General features: G+C 49.9%; 9 protein-coding genes across 9 annotated transcripts; 4 read left to right on the plus strand and 5 right to left on the minus strand.

The window, feature by feature from the left end:
• Positions 1-775: 775 nt before the first annotated feature.
• Positions 776-1,763, minus strand: HO173_006824 (uncharacterized protein; the record flags this gene model as incomplete). The annotated part of the gene is made up of 3 exons (XM_037308730.1): positions 776-1,230; positions 1,375-1,534; positions 1,581-1,763. 3 exons carry the CDS (start codon positions 1,761-1,763, stop codon positions 776-778), a joined length of 798 nt encoding a protein of 265 aa, XP_037164275.1.
• A 508-nt stretch (positions 1,764-2,271) lies between these two features.
• On the plus strand, positions 2,272-3,453 carry HO173_006825 (uncharacterized protein; the record flags this gene model as incomplete). Its single annotated transcript, XM_037308731.1, has 3 exons — positions 2,272-3,025; positions 3,086-3,387; positions 3,451-3,453. The coding sequence occupies 3 exons, from the start codon at positions 2,272-2,274 to the stop codon at positions 3,451-3,453; spliced, it is 1,059 nt and encodes a 352-aa protein (XP_037164276.1).
• Positions 3,454-3,569: 116 nt separating this feature from the next.
• On the minus strand, positions 3,570-5,360 carry HO173_006826 (uncharacterized protein; the record flags this gene model as incomplete). Its single annotated transcript, XM_037308732.1, has 1 exon — positions 3,570-5,360. One exon carries the CDS (start codon positions 5,358-5,360, stop codon positions 3,570-3,572), a length of 1,791 nt encoding a protein of 596 aa, XP_037164277.1.
• Positions 5,361-5,683: 323 nt separating this feature from the next.
• HO173_006827 (uncharacterized protein) lies at positions 5,684-7,270 on the plus strand (the record flags this gene model as incomplete). The annotated part of the gene is made up of 1 exon (XM_037308733.1): positions 5,684-7,270. The coding sequence occupies one exon, from the start codon at positions 5,684-5,686 to the stop codon at positions 7,268-7,270; it is 1,587 nt and encodes a 528-aa protein (XP_037164278.1).
• Positions 7,271-7,602: 332 nt separating this feature from the next.
• HO173_006828 (uncharacterized protein) lies at positions 7,603-9,387 on the minus strand (the record flags this gene model as incomplete). Its single annotated transcript, XM_037308734.1, has 5 exons — positions 7,603-7,826; positions 7,886-8,006; positions 8,058-8,689; positions 8,743-9,125; positions 9,182-9,387. The coding sequence occupies 5 exons, from the start codon at positions 9,385-9,387 to the stop codon at positions 7,603-7,605; spliced, it is 1,566 nt and encodes a 521-aa protein (XP_037164279.1).
• A 1,120-nt stretch (positions 9,388-10,507) lies between these two features.
• HO173_006829 (uncharacterized protein) lies at positions 10,508-12,005 on the plus strand (the record flags this gene model as incomplete). The annotated part of the gene is made up of 2 exons (XM_037308735.1): positions 10,508-10,656; positions 10,721-12,005. 2 exons carry the CDS (start codon positions 10,508-10,510, stop codon positions 12,003-12,005), a joined length of 1,434 nt encoding a protein of 477 aa, XP_037164280.1.
• Positions 12,006-12,981: 976 nt separating this feature from the next.
• Positions 12,982-13,734, plus strand: HO173_006830 (uncharacterized protein; the record flags this gene model as incomplete). Its single annotated transcript, XM_037308736.1, has 1 exon — positions 12,982-13,734. One exon carries the CDS (start codon positions 12,982-12,984, stop codon positions 13,732-13,734), a length of 753 nt encoding a protein of 250 aa, XP_037164281.1.
• A 478-nt stretch (positions 13,735-14,212) lies between these two features.
• HO173_006831 (uncharacterized protein) lies at positions 14,213-14,823 on the minus strand (the record flags this gene model as incomplete). Its single annotated transcript, XM_037308737.1, has 2 exons — positions 14,213-14,555; positions 14,765-14,823. 2 exons carry the CDS (start codon positions 14,821-14,823, stop codon positions 14,213-14,215), a joined length of 402 nt encoding a protein of 133 aa, XP_037164282.1.
• An 877-nt stretch (positions 14,824-15,700) lies between these two features.
• On the minus strand, positions 15,701-18,357 carry HO173_006832 (uncharacterized protein; the record flags this gene model as incomplete). Its single annotated transcript, XM_037308738.1, has 2 exons — positions 15,701-17,884; positions 17,938-18,357. The coding sequence occupies 2 exons, from the start codon at positions 18,355-18,357 to the stop codon at positions 15,701-15,703; spliced, it is 2,604 nt and encodes an 867-aa protein (XP_037164283.1).
• Between the last annotated feature and the right edge of the window lie 147 nt (positions 18,358-18,504).

An 18,504-nucleotide genomic window follows, 5' to 3' on the forward strand; every position in this document is an offset into this window, starting at 1 on the left:
CAGCTTCGTGCATGTATTCTTAGATAGCTGCTAGATACTCGAAGAAGCTATGGCTTTGACTCGATAGAGTCGTCTTGGTTGCCACCTTGTCCGTTTGCACTAAGTGTCCTTGAGACATCATGCGTATGGGTAGTCAGTCGGTGTCTCAATGCTTTCCGAGCGCAGATCTCCCCCCGATCCTTGAGCAATCAGTCACTTGGTCTGCCTCCTGGACTGAAGTGAATAAATATCACAGCATGCCTGACGCTGGACCTGCTTCCAGATTCCGTCACACCTTCGCTCGTCTCGTTCTGCCCTCTTCCAATCGCAGACTCAAGGATGGTCGGCTCCGCTAACAGCTTCTCCGCAGAGTCGCGTGTTGTACTATTACTGAAACCCGGAGAGGACCCCCGAGCCGAAACAGCCAAGCATATGATACCCAAGCCTTTTGATCGTGAGGAAGGTGTCAGAATGTCCAATGCGAATACAAGCTGTTCACGACATTCACGTTGACTGATTGAAGATTACCAGACCTTCATACCTTTGTGTCTCCGATAGCTAGCTCTGTTGCAGAAGATTCGGAGATGGACCAGCTGCTCTGACCAATTTGCGGACCTCTCTGTCTGCGTCTTCACATCGTACCCCAATACACGCCCAGCGATCTCGGCTTGCAGGCATTCGCTCGCATTCGCATATGATTCAAATTGTGCATGTGCTAGTGACGAACCGCTCGCACTGATCTGACATTCCTCCAACGATGTTATTCCCCGCACTGAACATTGCGCCTATTTTTACCTCACTCATCCGAATCCTCGGGCCCAGCAGATTCGTCATCCAATTCCTCTTCGCTTTGGCCCAAGACCTTTTCGATCAATTCCAGCGTTGCTCTTAATGGTAGGCCCACAACATTGTCCCAACTCCCCTCGATCCTCTCCACCAGAATGGCGCCAACACCCTGTATTGCGTAACCGCCTGCCTTATCCGCTCCTTCTCTCGTTCGCACATAGGCCAACAGCATTTCGTCGCTAGTATCACGTCCGAATCTTACCGTCGTCTCCTCCACCGTGCTTTCCGAGGCGTATCCCGGATGTCGCGCACTAGCCAATGGCGCCATGGCCACTACAGCGGTATAGACTCTATGGTAGCCGCTGTTTCTAAGCATCTTGAGCATGGCGATGTGATCGGCTTCGGACCGAGGCTTCTCGAGGACTTGGCCTGAAAGTGAAACAACGATTGTATCTGCGGCGAGGACTAGATCGTAATGCCGGAGTCAGTATTTCCTATTCGAGGGATTATCGAGCCTTGGAACATGTCTACAGAGTCGAAACTCACAAGACATGTCTCAAGACTCAAGACTTGGCCAAAAGAGGCAAGGTGGACTCCATAGATACGTACCGACAGCTGGCTCCCCAAGTTCGGTGTTATCCAATTCAGACGAGTAGACATGCATGGCCTTTTGGGTGGCGGTCTGGAGAACATATTCGAAAGGGGGGAGTGATTTTGGGAGGTTTTCGGGTAAAGTGGAGGGTTTGATTTCGAGCTTGGTGAGACCGATCTAACAAAATCAGCTCCGGTCGAAGCATATGTGGGAGGAGGACAACCTGTGCCAGCAGCTGCTTCCGCCGTGGAGAAGCAGAGGCAAGAATTACCCTTCTGTCACGAAGGGTATTGATCAAAGGGAGATCTAGGGGGAGAGGGAGCCGTAAAGGTGGAGGTGGCTGCGCGGCAGTCTCATAGCTCGGCGGTGGTTCTGCGGGTGCAGGTGCATACTTTGCATCTGTCATGTCGTTCGAGGTAAGTAAATTGAATCACCTGAATATTTAATTTTTGATGTTTTCAAGTACTTTACTAAAGTACTCTAATCCAGTATACATGCTAAAGTATAATGTAGCTGGAAGCCACTGACAGGGGGGGAAAATTTTCCCAAAAAAAAAAAGGGGGGGGTTTTTCCCCCATTTATTTACCGCGCGCGGTTCTTCGGCCGTAGATAAGATAAGATCTCCCTTGATCGGGAGGCAGTGCCCCCTTCCGGCCGCATAGATCCGTGGATGCGGGTAGAGTACTTAGCCATAATGTGTGCCATGACGTTGCTTTGAGCCCCCCCCCCCTACTGGTTATAAATCTTTCTTACAAATCTCATTCTCAATGTTCAAAGTACAGTCAGTGTATTTCGTTTCCTCTCCTACTCTAAGTACAGCGTATTTCCCTTGCATATAGCTCTGTGTTGTCTGCAGATAGAGTACGTTGCTGTGTACCGGTCTTTCGCTCCAGTAGCAGGGATCATTGGCCAACATGGTACAGAACAAAGGTCTCATTTTTAAGTCAGTCCCGACGGACTGGCCTGTGGAAGGCAAGGACTTGACAATTGAGGATCGAGGGTTCGATCTCGACGCTGAGCCAGACAAAGATGGAATCACCACCAAAAACTATTACATTTCCTTCGACCCTTATCAGCGTGGTCGTATGCGTGCCCCGGAGATAGCATCCTACTCTCCGCCTTTTGCGCTGGGGATGCCCATCACCAATTCGGCAGTGTCAAAAGTGCTCAAGTCCAACAACTCGAAGTTCAAGGAGGGTGATATTGTGACTGGGGCTTTGCCGACAGAAGAGTACTCGAGCATCTCTGCCGAGGTTGCCAACAACATGGTTAGGAAATTGGACAATCCGTATGATCTCGATCCCAAGCTCTTTGTTGGCGCCCTTGGCATGCCTGGCCTGACGGCATATTCATCTTTCTACGAAATAGGGGAACCCAAAAAGGGAGAGACTATATTCATCTCCGCCGCGAGTGGGGCTGTTGGACAGATTGTTGGGCAACTTGCGAAGCATGAGGGATTAAAGGTGATCGGCAGTGTGGGTAGTGACGACAAATTGGACTTCATCAGGAAAGAGCTCAATTTCGACGAGGGTTTCAATTACAAGAAGGAGAATCCTAGCGATGCCCTGAAGCGGTTGGCGCCCAAGGGTATTGATGTATATTTCGAAAACGTTGGGGGAGAGCAACTGGATGCCGCTATTGCGGCAATGAACAACTTCGGTCGCATTAGTGAGTATAGCAACCTGGATAGCTTTGTCTGACCGTTCGAATAACTGATCATCTCGACAGTTGCCTGCGGTATGGTTTCGCAGTACAACATATCAGACCCGAATCAGAGATACGGAGTCAAGAACTTGGGAGCGGTAGTAGGTAAGCGTCTCAAAATGCAAGGCTTCATTGTCGGCGACGCGAACATGGGCCCCAAGTACGCCGCAGATCACCAGAAGAACGTCGCCAAATGGATCTCGGAAGGGACTTTCAAGGCACAGCAGAGCGTAACCGTAGGAATTGATAATGCCATCAAGGGTTTATTAGGGATGCTGAAGGGGGAAAACTTTGGCAAGGCTGTCTTGACAATCGAGGAGATGAAAGTGAGTTCGGACTTTGAAAGGTTTCTCCTCAGAAACTTGCAAACAGTATGCTAACAGTCTTAGTGAGAACATGGCATCTTTACCAAGCTTTAGCAGCAGACTAGATAAAAGATTGGTCGTCCCAGTGACCCAAGCTCTCTGCGTTGTGCCTCGAAGAAGCACACAACGCTGTCTTTTGTAAATTACAGATACTCCTCAGTCAGGGTCCTCATCAATTTTTTACATTGATCCACTCTAAGCCGAACACCTGGACTCATCTTCCTAAATTTTGAACCAACGCCTCTATCCTTTTGAACGGGAGCTTGCGAGCCTGGTCTTATCTTTTCAATGGCATCCCATGTCTTCCGTTGATTTGGCTGAGCGGTGACATCGACATCCAACGTTGGCCACTCTCCTTCCTTTTTTGCGCCCGCAATATTTCTCTCCCCAACAACGCATATCATGTTGTACTTTTTGTTCTTGGCCCGCGCAATCTTTTGAGATATCGAATCACCACTATCATCAACGTCGACAGTGTAGGTTCGGCAGTGTATTTGCTTTGGCAGGTTGTCTAAGGCCGTATTCGACAGACTATCCTTCAGATTTTCCGCGAATCGTATGACGGGGGAATTGTCAGTGACAGTCAGAATTATGACTTGGCGAGGACTGAGCCAGAATGGTAATTGACCGTTATGATGCTCGAGTAGGAGAGCCATAAACCGTTCTAGAGACCCAAGCACAGCTCGATGAATCATAACTGGTGTAACTGTACCCATCGTTTGCCGCGAAACGGAGTTCGTAGTCGGCTCACCCTTGGCTTCTAGCTCAGGTGCTGGTGCCTCGTACCCCAACAAAAATCGCTTTGGCAGCTGGAAATCCAATTGGATAGTGGCTGTCTGATGCTTTTTCCCGTCGCTGTCACGCACGATAACATCAATTTTTGGCCCATAGAAGGCACCATCTCCAGGGTTCGTGCTCCAAAGCTTCTTGCTAGCATCTAAAGCCTCCTTCAACTGATCCTCAGCTCTATTCCACTCGTCTAGTGTGCCTATGTAATCCTTCTTGGGTCTCGTGCTTAGCACGAGCGCATAATCTTGAAAACCTAACGTTTGGTATACTAAGCGCACAAAATCCAGAGATTTTGAAATTTCAGACTTGACCTGACTTGGCCGACAGAAGATATGCCCGTCATCTTGGTGGAATCGCCGGACCCTAGTCAGTCCACTCAGGGCTCCTGATATCTCGTTTCGATGCAAAGGACTGAAATCAGCGTAACGAATTGGTAAATCTCTATAACTTCTCCGTTGACTCTGAAAGAGTAGGCAATGGCCCGGACAGTTCATGGGTTTGAGGCCAAATTCTTCCGGCTCGGTATCTTCATTCACATATTTCTCCGGTTGCATCCGCCCATCGGAAAACTCAACCGGTACGGCCTCAGGCTTGTGTGACGAACTCCTGGTCACCGTAAACATATCATCCTTGTAATTTGCCCAATGACCAGATTGCTCCCACAAGGACTGCTTATACATTGTTGGTGTAAGCACTTCACGAAAGCCGAAAGCCGGATACTGGGCACGGAGGAAAGCTGTGAGTTTGTTGAATATGTGGGTGCCATCGGGTTGGAAGAAGGGCGCGCCAGGACTCGAGGTGTGGGTGGTGAAGAGGGATTGAGCTGTACCAATCGTACGATGATCTGGGGCAGGGTCAAGCTCGGCATGGGGTTTGACCTTCTCACCGCGATTGCCCGTCTGTCCCCTTCCAAATGCTATTTTACGCTTGGATTTATCTTGGGCACGTAGGGGACCCGTTGCGGAGAAATAGACGGGAGCACCGCAAGAACAACTGCGTCGGGCTGTAAGGGACAGCCCCTTGGCGGTAATAGGAGGAGGAGTCCATGCTGATTGAGATTTCTGTTTAGGCTGCAAGAGCCGTGCAAACCTCATGAATTGATTGATGTCCTCAGTCTCAAGATATGTACCTCGATTACATATCATCGACGATCAAAAGTATTCTCTAAATTCGTATGACTAAGGTTTTGAAGCGCGCTTCGCCAAGCCCAGAAGGCCAATCATCTGCGCAAGGTCACGTCACTTTCACTCTGACAACACGCAAGAAACGCGAAGTCACAATCTTGCTTGTATTACAATGTTCCCTTCTTCCACTTTTGTCTCTGCTTCTTCTTCATGTGATCTTTCTATGACACCTTTCCGCAAGACTCCATGAGCAAGTCCAGTGACACATCCGCTACACAATTCTTCGACAAGGCAGCAATACTAGAATTCTCTACAACATATATAAGATCTGGGGGTCCGCTACAATGGTGAGAGAGCGTACGCCTGCTCGGAATCGACCAAAATCCCAACTGGGCGAATCCTGGGTAGTTGATAGCGATGGCGACGATGAATACACTCCTCCGTCAAAGCAAGCGGATGGAATAAGACGTTCGCAGGGAACAGCAGGGACTGCAGAGAGCCCACGAAAAAGACCATCTCGTGTCAATGCCAGACCCAGTGCTGAACCGGAGTTCATCATGCCTTCCATACATGAAGGCAGCGTTGGTGAGTCTTGGCTCGGGGAAGAGAAACCGAGGGTGGAGAGGGAATCGAGTAAAGCGAGTAAAAGGGTACAACGACCCGAAGACAGAGGCATGTCTACAACCTACCGTTCTAAGGACCAAAGAGGAAAAGAGAAGCTCGTCAAGGCTTCAGAAGACGTTGCAAGCTTTGTAACACCAATGTTTATGTGGACGTACGATGTTTTCGGTGGGGCTCTGCATGCGTTGAAGACTCCAATCTCATACCTGATCGCCGGCTGGCTCCTTGTTGGACTGTTAGTTTTTCTGCGAAATTTGCTGTTCAACTCCGTCTACTCTGCACTGTCGCCCGTGTGCCGCATCCCCGGCGCCTCGTTCCTTAATCTTCCAATGTGCCAGTCCCCAGTCTCCATTCAATATTCTGGCGAGGAACCGCCACCCGTCCAATTCGACCAGCTTATGACCGTGCAGAACAAATTCGAAGCGGTACTGCAAGAAAGCGCGGGCGGCGTGTCTCTCCCGCTGGACATGAAACGAGGTGAAACGTCGATTCGCGACCTACGACAAGTTGTTCGTTTTAGCCAGCTACACTCCAAGAACGAACTTGTTCTTGAGTTCGACGGCTTCATAGAAACTGCTCGCATTGCATCCTACGACCTACAAAAGTTCAATAGCCATGTTGGCCGAGGCGTCGATAATATCCTTGCTACTGCTCGCTGGACGAAGCGTGTCCTAGATGGCATCGCTGAGCGTGACGGATCTCGAGGAGCTATAACATCATTCTTCAACGAAAAACTCCTGGCGCCTTTCCAGCCGATCACATTCACAGAAGATGCTCTATTAGATCAGTACATTCAGCACACGCGCGTCGTTGAAGAGGAGATCAACCGTCTTGTGGTGGAAGCGCAAGCTCTACTTCTTGTCCTCCAGAATCTCGAGGACCGCCTTGATGTCATTCATGGCATAGCAGTACGCGATAATCTGCACGCGCACGGTAGCAGGGCGGAGGTGCTGTCGCAGCTCTGGACAATGCTTGGTGGTAACCGCAACAAACTAGGCAAATTCGATTCACAGCTACGTCTTTTGGGCCAAGTGAACACCTATCGTCAAAATGCAATAGCTCACGTAAGTGGGACGCTGGTGAGGCTGCAGGGAATGGGCGCTGAGTTAGAAGAGTTGAGGGAGCGGGTTGGAGGGGTGGAACTGCTGGGTGGGAAAGGTGGTGTTCCGCTTAGTCTGCATATTGAGAATATTGAGATGGGCGTGGAGAGATTGGAGAAGGGGAGGAAAGGCGCGAAGGAATTAGAAAATGAAGAGTTGAAGAAGTCTTTGGAGAAGGGAAAAGGAAGTGAAAGGATGATCGAGGGGTGAGATGATCGAGGGGTGATGAACCTTCCTACTCGAGGGGATTGGATATGACTATTTCGGTTTGACCATGATAGATACCCATTTGCAGCCATTTCACATTCGACATCGGAGGAATTGGGGGGGTAGGAAATTTCTTGTACCTCGTAGAATCTAAATAATCAATACCTTGCTGGGTGTTAAGCAATCCAAATCAAGCTTCAGCTGTCCGTCCAATCACAAGACATTAACGGATCAATAGAAAGTCTCTCCATTACATCGCCTTCTAACCTTGCTTGCTTTCGTCAGCCTCGAAATCCAAGACTGTCTCCGGGCATATCATCCATGATACAGATGCTCTACATCCCGGTAGCTGTCCCCTGCATCTGAGCCTCTTCTATCTGCATTTCCTCATCACGGCCCAATACGCCCTTCATCATGCCTCCCGGCCTTGGAGGGTTGTACTTGCTGGCCGCTCGAAGTCTTGCACCGAATTTATACAGAATCCATGGAATGGGTATCAACGCAGCTGAGATAAAACCAAAAGTCGAATATGTCCAGCCACCCGTCAAGTTAGTGATCACTATGATCATCCTCCATTAGCTGTTATGGTAAAAGAGCTTGGGTGGGTAGACGACTTACTCTGGATGATCACAAGTGGTATTATGGCCGCAAGGACCAGTCTGAACGAAGCCGCCGCAGTGAGTGCAGACAGAGTACCGCGCGGTGGGTAGGCATCGAAGAGATACGAGATCGAGGAGATCTGAGTCACAAAATTAGATCAGGTTTAATATGCCCAGAGACTTTAGCTTACGATGATAGACTGGGCGCCCCAGACGTACACCGCGGTGCCAAATATGGGGCTCAGATAGTGAATCGACGGGCTCGCCGTCCATGCGATCCAGAAGAGTGACGTCATGACAAGGGGTCCCCCTATCATTGCAGGCAACATCCGGTATTCCTCCGGTACTGTGCCGTCGTGGTTCTTCGTGCACCAGTGGGGAACGCTAATATCGATGATAGTAGACATGACAGTGGATAGCGAGGCACCGAGGATAGCTGCACTGAAGGCAATGCCTACCTGCTGAACGGTGAAGTTGTAGGTGGTCTCCAAGACAGCAGGGATGGCGATAAACCACTGGAAGGTGACCGCAAAGATGAAGCCTACTTCTAAGCTCAGTGCGATGACGATTGGCTCGGTGACCAACATCTTCAAGGGTACGAAGAATGTTACAATCGACATGTCTTGCAGGGTGACTCCACTTTGGGCATCCAGGAGCTTCAGAGGCATACCGTTGCGTTTGGCTCGGCGTCTCTGGATCTCACGTGGATAAGTATCCGGCTGCGCAATGCCAAAGAGGTAAACGCCGAGAGCAAGGATCAGAACGATCCACTGAGTCCATCGCCAGCCACCATATGCGACGACAAAGCCTCCGATAAGAGGTCCTGCGAGAGGTATGAGCCTGCCAGCTTGTTGAACAGGATCGGGTGAAGCTTACCGCATGCTGTTCCTATGAACGAAGCCAAAGCGAGGAACGAATAATAAACCACCGTGGTGTTTGCAGACCAAACATCGGCAAAGCTCCCTTCAATCAAGACGAGGCAAGGGCCTCCGAAGAAGCCAGCGAAGAAGCGGCATACCGCTAGAGCTGCGAAAGAGCGGGAAAATGAGGCGCCCAGGATGAAAAGGCTGAAGGTCGGTAGGGAAATCAAGTAAATTGCCTGACGCCCGAATCGTTCACTAAGGTGTGGTGTGATTATTGGCGCGAAGGCGATTCCCAGAAGGTTTAAGGAGAAACCGAGTATTGCAACCTGCATTGTCACATCGAAGCGTTCAATCACCCCGGAGATTCCAGCTGTGTAGCTGGTGATACCTAGGGCACTATAGATGCTTAGTTGGCCTGTATCATGTATTGTGGGACTGAATTTATGACTTACACCACCCAGGCAAATGCGAATGCCACCGCTGAGACATAGACTTTCTTGTAGAGCGGCCAGTTTTGTGGGTTGTCAGGGTCATCAGCAGACATCATATGACCAGCAGCAGCCATGGGGTCTGCAGCGATCTTCGTGGTATCTGCGCCCGGACTTATAGAGTCGGACATGTCAAGGTGAGAAGGAGAAGCAGCATCGGAGCTCATCATTGTTGCGGCTGACCAGTTGCAAATATTTCTACCGTTTACTTCAATGGAGTGCATGTATTTCTGGTGAGGAAAGAGAAAGACACGAAGTATATATATAACCGGATAGAAGGGTCCATCGTTGCTCGAATGCAAGACAACATTCGGGGCTGAAAGACGTTCAAAGAACGGGATTATTGAATCTACGCCAGGAGCGTCATCTCCTCAAACGTAAGTGCTCGACGTGTGCACGGCTCAATCAGCCTGATAATGGCCCATAGGTAGAGGGAATTTTTCAGGCCAATAACATAACGGTACGGGTAATAGCATTGACGTTTCCCAGTGAGAGCATGAGTGAGGAGAAGCAGCATGTATGCAAGCAGCCAAGGCTGGACGGACGAAGATTAGGAAACATGAAGATAGAAATTGCAGAGACAATTTCATAGGAGGATCAAGTAGTTTGACATTGGAAGGGTAAGGTAGGAAAGCCAGCCAAGCCAACGAGTACTGCCCTCCGGAACAGCTCCATATTTAGGATTCAAGGAGATGGGAAGAGTTGCATGTGTAGTGGATGTATGTATGGATGGATGTATGGATGTATGGATGTATGTATGGATGGATGGATGGATGGATGGATGTATGTATGGATGTATGTATGGATGGATGGATGTATGGATGGATGTATGTATGTATGGATGTATGTGTGGATGGATGGACTATCAAGACCCCGCCATCAATGCAATGGAAGATGCTTGTGCAGGAGTTATCAGGCCGCATATGCTTAATAAAGTCAAGAGGACAGGACATAAAGTAAAGTAGTTGGAGATTACCAAATCCAAAAGATTCCAAATCTCTTTTATAAGTAGCTCGCCATTCGTAGGGACTCAGGGTCCAGCGGTCTTTCCTCCGCTGCTCCAATCATCCTCGTCGATTCCACAACATACCCCCGAACCCGGCAGATGATTACTCCCAGCATGACGTCTTGCATAAGACCAATGTTGCCGCATGTAATTAATCCAGAATCGCGTCGTCTACGCCGATGCCTTATATAACTCGTCTCATCTCGACGTCGCCCCAATTAGTCTGCTTCTATCCAACACTGGCTTCTTCCAGGTTAGCAAGCATCTCCAGACAATTATCCATCATGGCCCCCATCGCCAAGCAGTATGACTTCATCGTCATCGGTGGTGGTAGTGGTGGTTCCGGCGCTGCGAGGAGAGCATCTGGCTGGTATGGAGCCAAGACACTGCTAGTGGAGAACAAACGGAATGGTGGAACGTGCGTCAATGTAGGGTTGGTGGAAGACAGTATGCCTCCGATTCCGCGCCCAGGCTAATTCTCAATCGCCGCTTTCAAGATGTGTGCCCAAGAAGATCACCTGGAACTTCGCAAGCGTATCAGAAATGCTGAAGGATGGCGTGCACTACGGCTATAAGATCCCGCAAGGTATCAAATTCGACTTCGCCGAGTTCAAGAAGAAGCGCGATGCGAACATTGAAGGCCTCAATGGGGCCTACGAGCGTAATTGGAGCCGCGACGGGATTGACCTCGTCCGCGGCACTGCTACGTTCAAGAGTCAAAAGGAGATAGAGGTCAATTTGGAGGACGGGGAGAAGGCCGTCTATACTGCGCCGCACATCTTGATTGCAACGGGAGGATACCCTATCAAGCCTCAAGACATTCCTGGAGCAGAGCTCGGTATCACCAGCGATGGCTTCTTCGATATCGAAGACCTGCCAAAGAAGATGGCCTTTGTCGGTGCAGGTTACATTGCAGTCGAACTTGCTGGGGTCATGAACGCCATTGGAGTTGAGACACATATGTTCATTCGAGGCAACACCTTTTTGAGAAGTTTCGATCCAATGGTCCAAGCAACCCTCACTCAGCGCTATGAAGACGCTGGCGTGATAATCCACAAGAATCACAAAGGATTTAAAGAGATTGTCGGGCTCGGAGAAGGGAAAGGGGAAGAGAAATTACTCAGACTCGTTCAGAGTAGCGGAGAGGAATTAGAAGTCAACGAGTTATTATGGGCCATTGGTCGAGCTCCAGAAATTGAAAAGCTGAATCCAGCAAAAATTGGGGTCAATCTCGCAAAGAAGGGCCATATCGATGTCGACGAGCATCAAAACACCAATGTCGAAGGCGTCTACGCTCTGGGAGATGTAACCGGACAGGCAGAGTTGACGCCAGTGGCCATTGCAGCGGGTCGCGCCCTCTCAAACCGAATTTTCGGCTCGCAGCACACGTCCGGCGGGCCTCATTTGCCCCAAAAAATAGACTACTCTAACATTCCAACGGTTGTCTTCGCCCATCCCGAGGTTGGTACAATCGGACTGACTGAGCCCGCTGCTATCGACAAATACGGCAAGGATAACATCAAGACCTACCACACACGCTTCACACCCATGTTCTATTCTTTCCATCCTGCAGAGGAAAAGAAACTGCAACCGACGGAGTACAAGCTTATATGTCAGGGCAGCGAGGAGAAGATTGTAGGCATGCATATCTTAGGAGCTGGCAGCAGTGAAATGATGCAGGGCTTTGGAGTGGCAGTAAAGATGGGAGCTAGGAAGAGGGATTTCGATGCATGCGTGGCCATTCACCCAACAAGTGCTGAGGAATTGGTTACCATGAGGTGAAAAGGCCAGATACTTTGGGTAGAATCCCCAGAGAACTTCAGACCTCACATCTTCGTCCTCATCTTTCCTAACAGTGACCGCGCCACACAGCCTTTCCATCAAGCTTGGGAACCTAATGAAAGACTTTTCTCCCTACTCAAGCCCGAGCATCCGGCAATGGAAGTCCACCGTCTTTTTGTCCGAGCCTTCCGAACACTGCCCAGGGACACACCGCGATGTTGCATGCTACTAATGACACATGTTCCGTCCAAGCAGGCTCGAGGCGAGACAAGGCTACCAGTACAATGCATCTCGGCGACCGTCATTTTCCTTGGGTGCTTACATCAGTGTAGGAGAAAAAAGGTGACGGGACACACAGTACACACAGCCACACGAAAACTGACAGAATGCAAATGTGCGAAAGAATGAGGCCAGAATTGTGGCACATTGCGTATATTTTCAGTGCAGACGTTTCACCGGTCGCAGTTAATCGGAAGGATTTCAGTCAGCCTGGAGGCTCTGCGGTGCTCTTTCGTGGGGGCGCAGCGGCCTAAGGCAACCAAGCCCTGTCACCTCCGCTGTGCGGTGAAAAAAATAACCCACAAACTCCATGTTACTATTGATGTGGCTCAATTACAAACCAATGCCTGCCATTTCTGATACAATTTTACATCGGAATGATTAACAGCCACTGCTTCCGGGCGCTTCTGCTGCCAATGTACGCAGCCTGGAGACGAGGCTATGGAATCCATAAGCAACTCCTCTGTTTTTGGGGTCTCATCCGGTTATTTAGAGAATGTAGCCTTGCGTCCTAATTCACAAAACTTCGCGACATCCTGAGGATTCTCTCTTGCACTTCTTCATGCCCTTTGTTTTTCCCTGATCTTGTCGCTCAAATTTTTACCTTCCTGAGATCAAGATAGACGAGACCCTCTGTCTATCATTCATCTGCATCTCCTAAGTCCACTCTCTCCTTCGAAAACAGGCCTTTCATAAGATGTGCTGGCCCGAGCTTGCCGGCCGCATCGAAGTCGAAGAACGACGCCCGCGAACCTGGAATGAGCCCCGTCGCAAGCGTCTCAACTTCGTCAGAGGTCATCGACGGGACTCCGACGAATGGGTGCCCACGCCAGGCCCAAGAAGACCTACAGAGCAGGAGATATGGGACCGGCAACGAGCGCGAGAAATGGACCAAAGATTCGTGCATCCTATGCCCCACCCACAGCTTCAAGGACACCATGACCCACAAATCACACAAGTGCCGCATGATCCGGGGCCATGGCATCAAATTCAACCTGGCCACCATGTCCCTCAACCCGGGGTTGACCAACACGGCCACCACGGACACCAGCCACAGCTGGACCGTCGATCCCATCATAGCGACGACGATATCATTGCCGTCGAGGACTCGGGTGACAATGGCCACGACGGACACGACGATCACCGACATCTTGAGCCTCAGATCATCCACCTAAAGCCCCCCAAGTCCCATTTACCCCAGGGTCTCAAAGCGCACGCGAAAAAGTCGGGAGGTCACAAGCAGAAGTATTCGATCTCATCAACTTCCTCGGATGACAGTCGCAGTTCCGACGGCTCTTCTAGATTCACTGCGGGCTTTAGAGCTGGTCGGCGATCACTTTCTAGAACACCCATTCCGAGAGGAAGAAGTAGGAGTCGTCTCACGGATGATAGCTTCGAAGATTTGATGCAGCAACGCTTCAGGAGTAGATCGAGAAAAGGGAGGCGATAGTGAGTTGGATGAGTATGATTGTCGTTCAGGCCCAAATTAGCGAGGTTGATGACTATTTGTGAGAGTCGCCATCTTTTCGTCGTGAGACGTCCTGGGATTTGGTCAGTCGACAGCTCGGGATCTATTGTCTTTTAGGGCTGTAATGAATGAAACGTCACGCTGTTTGTCCCTACTTACTGTGCTTTATCTGCATCTGCAAATGCGGTCGCGGGACCTGCATAAAAAATGGCCTTCCACTTTACCGGAAAAGAGAGGGCAAAGTCGCAATAAGGAACTCTGACCTCTTCTAATTCGTACCTTAAGCTTTGTACGAGCTCGGTCAAGAACGACAAGCGACACTTTGCCGGAATAGAAAGTATTCGGGTAGATATTTACAATCTCTCGTCTTCTCACGGGCAGATTGCCCCAATGTGAAGACACATGGCATCAAACCCTCCTCAAGAATTCAAGCCATACACAGCCGAACTGCTCTACCACATCACCATGTCAGGTCCCAAGCTCCATTCCAGCTCGATTCACGGTCCCACCTGCCCTCTTTGTTTATGACACTCCGGGGCACCGCAGAGCGCTCGATGACTGAGTTCTGAGGGCCAATCCTGTGGCGAGGCAGCATTTGAGCGGCGATGGGTTGATTATCTCCGCTGGTAACGCCGCATCCTACGTCTCCCGATTCTTCGGCCGTCTCTCTCCGCTCAATCCAACGAGGCCCAATTCCAGGCCACTCGAGGCGTTGAACTTCCGCACCGACGGATGATATGGTGTCGCGGTCGTTGATGATCGTGCACCGTGTTTCGTCGGTTCGCAACTTGCGTCCCGAGGAACTGATGAGTTATACTTCAAAAAGTTCGACGTCAAAACCCCCATCATCTAAGGATCATTATCATCATCCAATGGCACACCTCCGCAAGCGAAACAGCCGTGCTCCCTCAGTTATGCCATCTACTCCTTGGCCAGCGAATCGCTGATGCCCGGCAGAGGCATTTTCCCTACTGTGAAAATGCAGAATCCAGTGTCTGAGTCCCATGTTTACGCGCATGCGAGGTGCTTGCCGGGAGCGTAGACGTCGCCTTCGTTCAGGGAGCCGGACATCCATACGGCGAGGTGAAATATTCTGTGGTGGATGCCGCTGTTGAGCTAGAGACTACAGGAGCTGCCCCAACAGGTGATGCCGACTTTCAGGGCGTCTACTCTGCCAAGAGGGTCGTCGACGATGACTAAGAGCCGTACCCATCACGACAGCAACGGTGAAGGAGAGCGAGAATGTGAGCCAGAGGTGGAGAGGTGTCCGTATCATGGGGGCGGAGGCGAATGCAGCATGTTTAAAATGTGGTGTCAAATTCGCGGATAATGGCCCTTTGGGTCCTACTTCGTAGGTAAAGATGAACCTGGACCAGGCCTTTTGTTCGGCGGCGGCAAGCCTCGTATACATCTTTCAGTGCTTGCATTGTTGACATCGACGTTCACTAAAAAGTACTCTTGTGCTTCGCTCCGTGTTCGAAACAAGAATGTCTGATCTCGAATAGTTTGAAGCGTGGAGGTCTTCTTGATTTATCTGAAAAATGCACCGCTTAGCGAATCACGGCTATCCTTTCTTCCTACATGTCGGAAGTATAAAGTATGACTTGACTTTTGCGATAATCGTTCAAGACAAACAGTTGCACTTACAGCGCAAGGTCATATATGCGTTTGCGACCCATGCGCTCCCAGTCGCGCAACATTGAAAGTAGCTTGAAACCAGCAACAGCCAATCAATTGAGACTGACATCGGAGCATTTCTCTACTTACATGGCATTCGTCGTGCGCATATTCGATCTCTCATCTCCTTGTAATAGAGTAGTTGCGCACCTGGAAGCAACCACGAGCGTGGCTCTACAGCGGGGCTCAGATGCTGAAGCTGCATAATTTGTCTTAGAATTCAACTCACGTTTGGTGGGTACGTGTTGTTGTGTAATCAAGCGAAGCGTCTTCACATCCCTAGGTACCGTGTGGTCAATCTTTCCTCATCGCCACATTTCAGACCCTGGACTCCAATGGAGATAGTTTCTCCGGGTATCAAATCGAAACCACGATCGTCGAAACCCACATTATGATCTTCTCCCCAGTCCGGCTCTACCACCTCTATCACAAGCCCTTTGACAGGCACATCAGAGGAGATCTCTATAGCTCCAGCCGTCTGTGGCGGCTTGAAGTCCTCGCTTGTGCCAGGAGCATGTGCGCAATTCAGGTCGCGGACATTGGGAATCAGTTTGAGCTTAACGTGTTTCGGCTTGGGTAGGTGCACATATTTAAGTGGTTCCGGCCAATTGACCGCTCTAGCAATGTGGTCGCCATCTTCGTTGCAGAGATATACTGCTACAACCGTCTGCTGCTCATCTTCACTTCTCATGGTATGGCCATCAGTCAATTCCAGGACCTTGTCCTTGTGTTCTTCAGACACTGGGATATCGAACTCAGAGATCTCCGTGCTGCGATTTGGAGGAAGCAGTAGTCTGGTGAATAAGTTGCCATGCTCTTCTTGTTCCCCAGTCACTAGATTGCAGGTTTTAACGTGAACGAACACCTCGTGGGCATCGAGCGAGAGGTTACACGCCCACATTTCAATTCTATGTACAGTCTTCATGTAGGCGCGGGTGTATTTGTCTGCAAAAGTCGTGTGCACTGTCCGCTTCAGACCGATAGTAAGGGGTCGCAGCTCACGCTTGACCGCAAAATAGGCCAATTTAGGTCGTAGGTAATAGTCAACAATCGACCATGATGTGCAAGCCCAGCAGTCATTCAGTTGCCATATTAATGCGCCAGAGCAGTACTCTCGGCCTGGACCTTTCCATTGCCGTTTCCATAGCTTGTATGCGAAGGAGACGCACTCAGCCTGCATAAGCTGCGTACAATAAACGTACTGCTCGAAGGGTTCGAGTGTGTACGGTATGTTCTCCGCTAGATAGAGAGCCAATCTGCGCTCATGCCCGGCGGCCTTATTGTGAAAATCTACTGTCGAGGACTGAGGATACCTGTCAGTATCGAGATTGGCATCCTGGAGATAGCTTTCAACGGTCATAATGTTCGGAAATGCTTCCATGCCAAACTCTGACACGAATCTTCCACTCAACTTGTCGAAGTCCTGGTACTTTTCCTGCGTACCGTGCCACACATTCCACTGATGAATATCTCCGACATGGGGGTCTGTCGTGTCGTTCCCACCGTAAGGCGACCCAAAATGATAAAACGTCCCTGGCACAAGCTCCTTGGTTACGTCCACGAGAATCTTTTCGTATATATATCTTGCCGGGAATGTGGTTTTCAACCAATTTTCAGGGTCCTGGTCATTGGGATCGTATTCCAGATTCTCTGCTTCTCGATACTGATAGTCCTCGTTGTTGCCTGACCAGATCACAATGGAGGGATGATGCCGGAGAAGTTTTACATTTTCCACCGCTTCACGCTTCACCAAGTCCAAGAACTCCTCATGTGCCGGATAGTTGCCACAAGCAAAAGGGAAGTCCTGCCAGAGGAGGACCCCCATCTCGTCGCAAGCTTCATAGAAATCTTGTTCTTCAAATATACCGCCGCCCCAAGCTCGAAGCATAACCTGGTGCCCGTCGACCGCCATTTTCACCCAGTCACGGTATTTCTTACGACCGATTGACTGGGTGAACGAGCTTGCAGGAATCCAGTTGCTACCACCGCAAAATATTGGGATGTTGTTGACCTCGAAAAGAAAGGTACTACCAGGAGCATCGTCAAGCTTGCGCTGGATGACTTCGGCTCTCCTGAGCCCAAAGCGCTTGCTTGCTGTATCTAAAACCTCTTTCTTCCGGCTTAGCGTAGCACTTAGAACATAGAGCGGTTGCTCGCCATAGGTATGAGGATACCACAGCTTTGGATTCTGACTCTTGAAAGAAGCCGTTGCGAAGCTTTTCTCTACCATGACCCTTTCTGCACCCATCATCTTTCCCTCAAGTGAGATTTCGAAAATCACTTCATCTCCATCTCCACCCCCTTCGACCTCTGCCTTGGCTACCACCTCAGCCGATTTCAATGACTTACCCACTTCTGTCGTGAAATACAGATCTGCAATGCGTGAATGATAGACCTCTAGATTTATTGGCCGCCATGGACCACAGGTGAGCAAACACGGTCCCCAGTCCCAACCCTAGCATTGGGGTCAGTAAGAGTGTTTGAAGACTGCGGAAGGAATTAAATCACATAGTGGTACTGAGCCTTTCTGACGGCGAGCCGACTGGGATCGCCGTTCCAGCAACCCCAATGGTGATCTGGATGTTGCTCTACAAACTTCTTACCGATCAAGTAGGTGCTATCGAAGGTGATCTCCAGGATGTTCTCTTCCTCTGAACGGAGGAGTTCTGTGACGACGACCCTTTCGGGAATGAACATGTCCTTGGTTTTGAGGATCTCTTTGCCGTTGAGGACTGCCGTTGCATACGTATCCAACCCGTCGAAAGTAAGTACGGCCTTCTCATCTGGACCTACAATTGGTGTAGGAAAAGTGCCTTTGTAGACCCAAGATTTCTCACCAACCCATTGACAATCATTCTCTCTCTTGCCAATCAAGGGATCTGAGATGATACCATTGTGAAGTAAATCCACGTGTACATTAGTTGGCATATCAAGAACTTCCATCCATTCAGAAGCTGAACAGTGCGCCCGGCGAAATGTCCAACTCTGTCTGTCGTCAAGAGCGAAAATCTTTCGAGTAGCCATGCTGTTCAAATTTGAGTCGACACTGTCCAGTCACGCATGCTTTGTCCAACA

This window comes from Letharia columbiana (assembly GCF_014066305.1).
Source record: "Letharia columbiana isolate WasteWater2 chromosome Unknown Sc0000021_s0, whole genome shotgun sequence".
Classification (NCBI taxonomy): Eukaryota; Fungi; Ascomycota; class Lecanoromycetes; order Lecanorales; family Parmeliaceae; genus Letharia; species Letharia columbiana.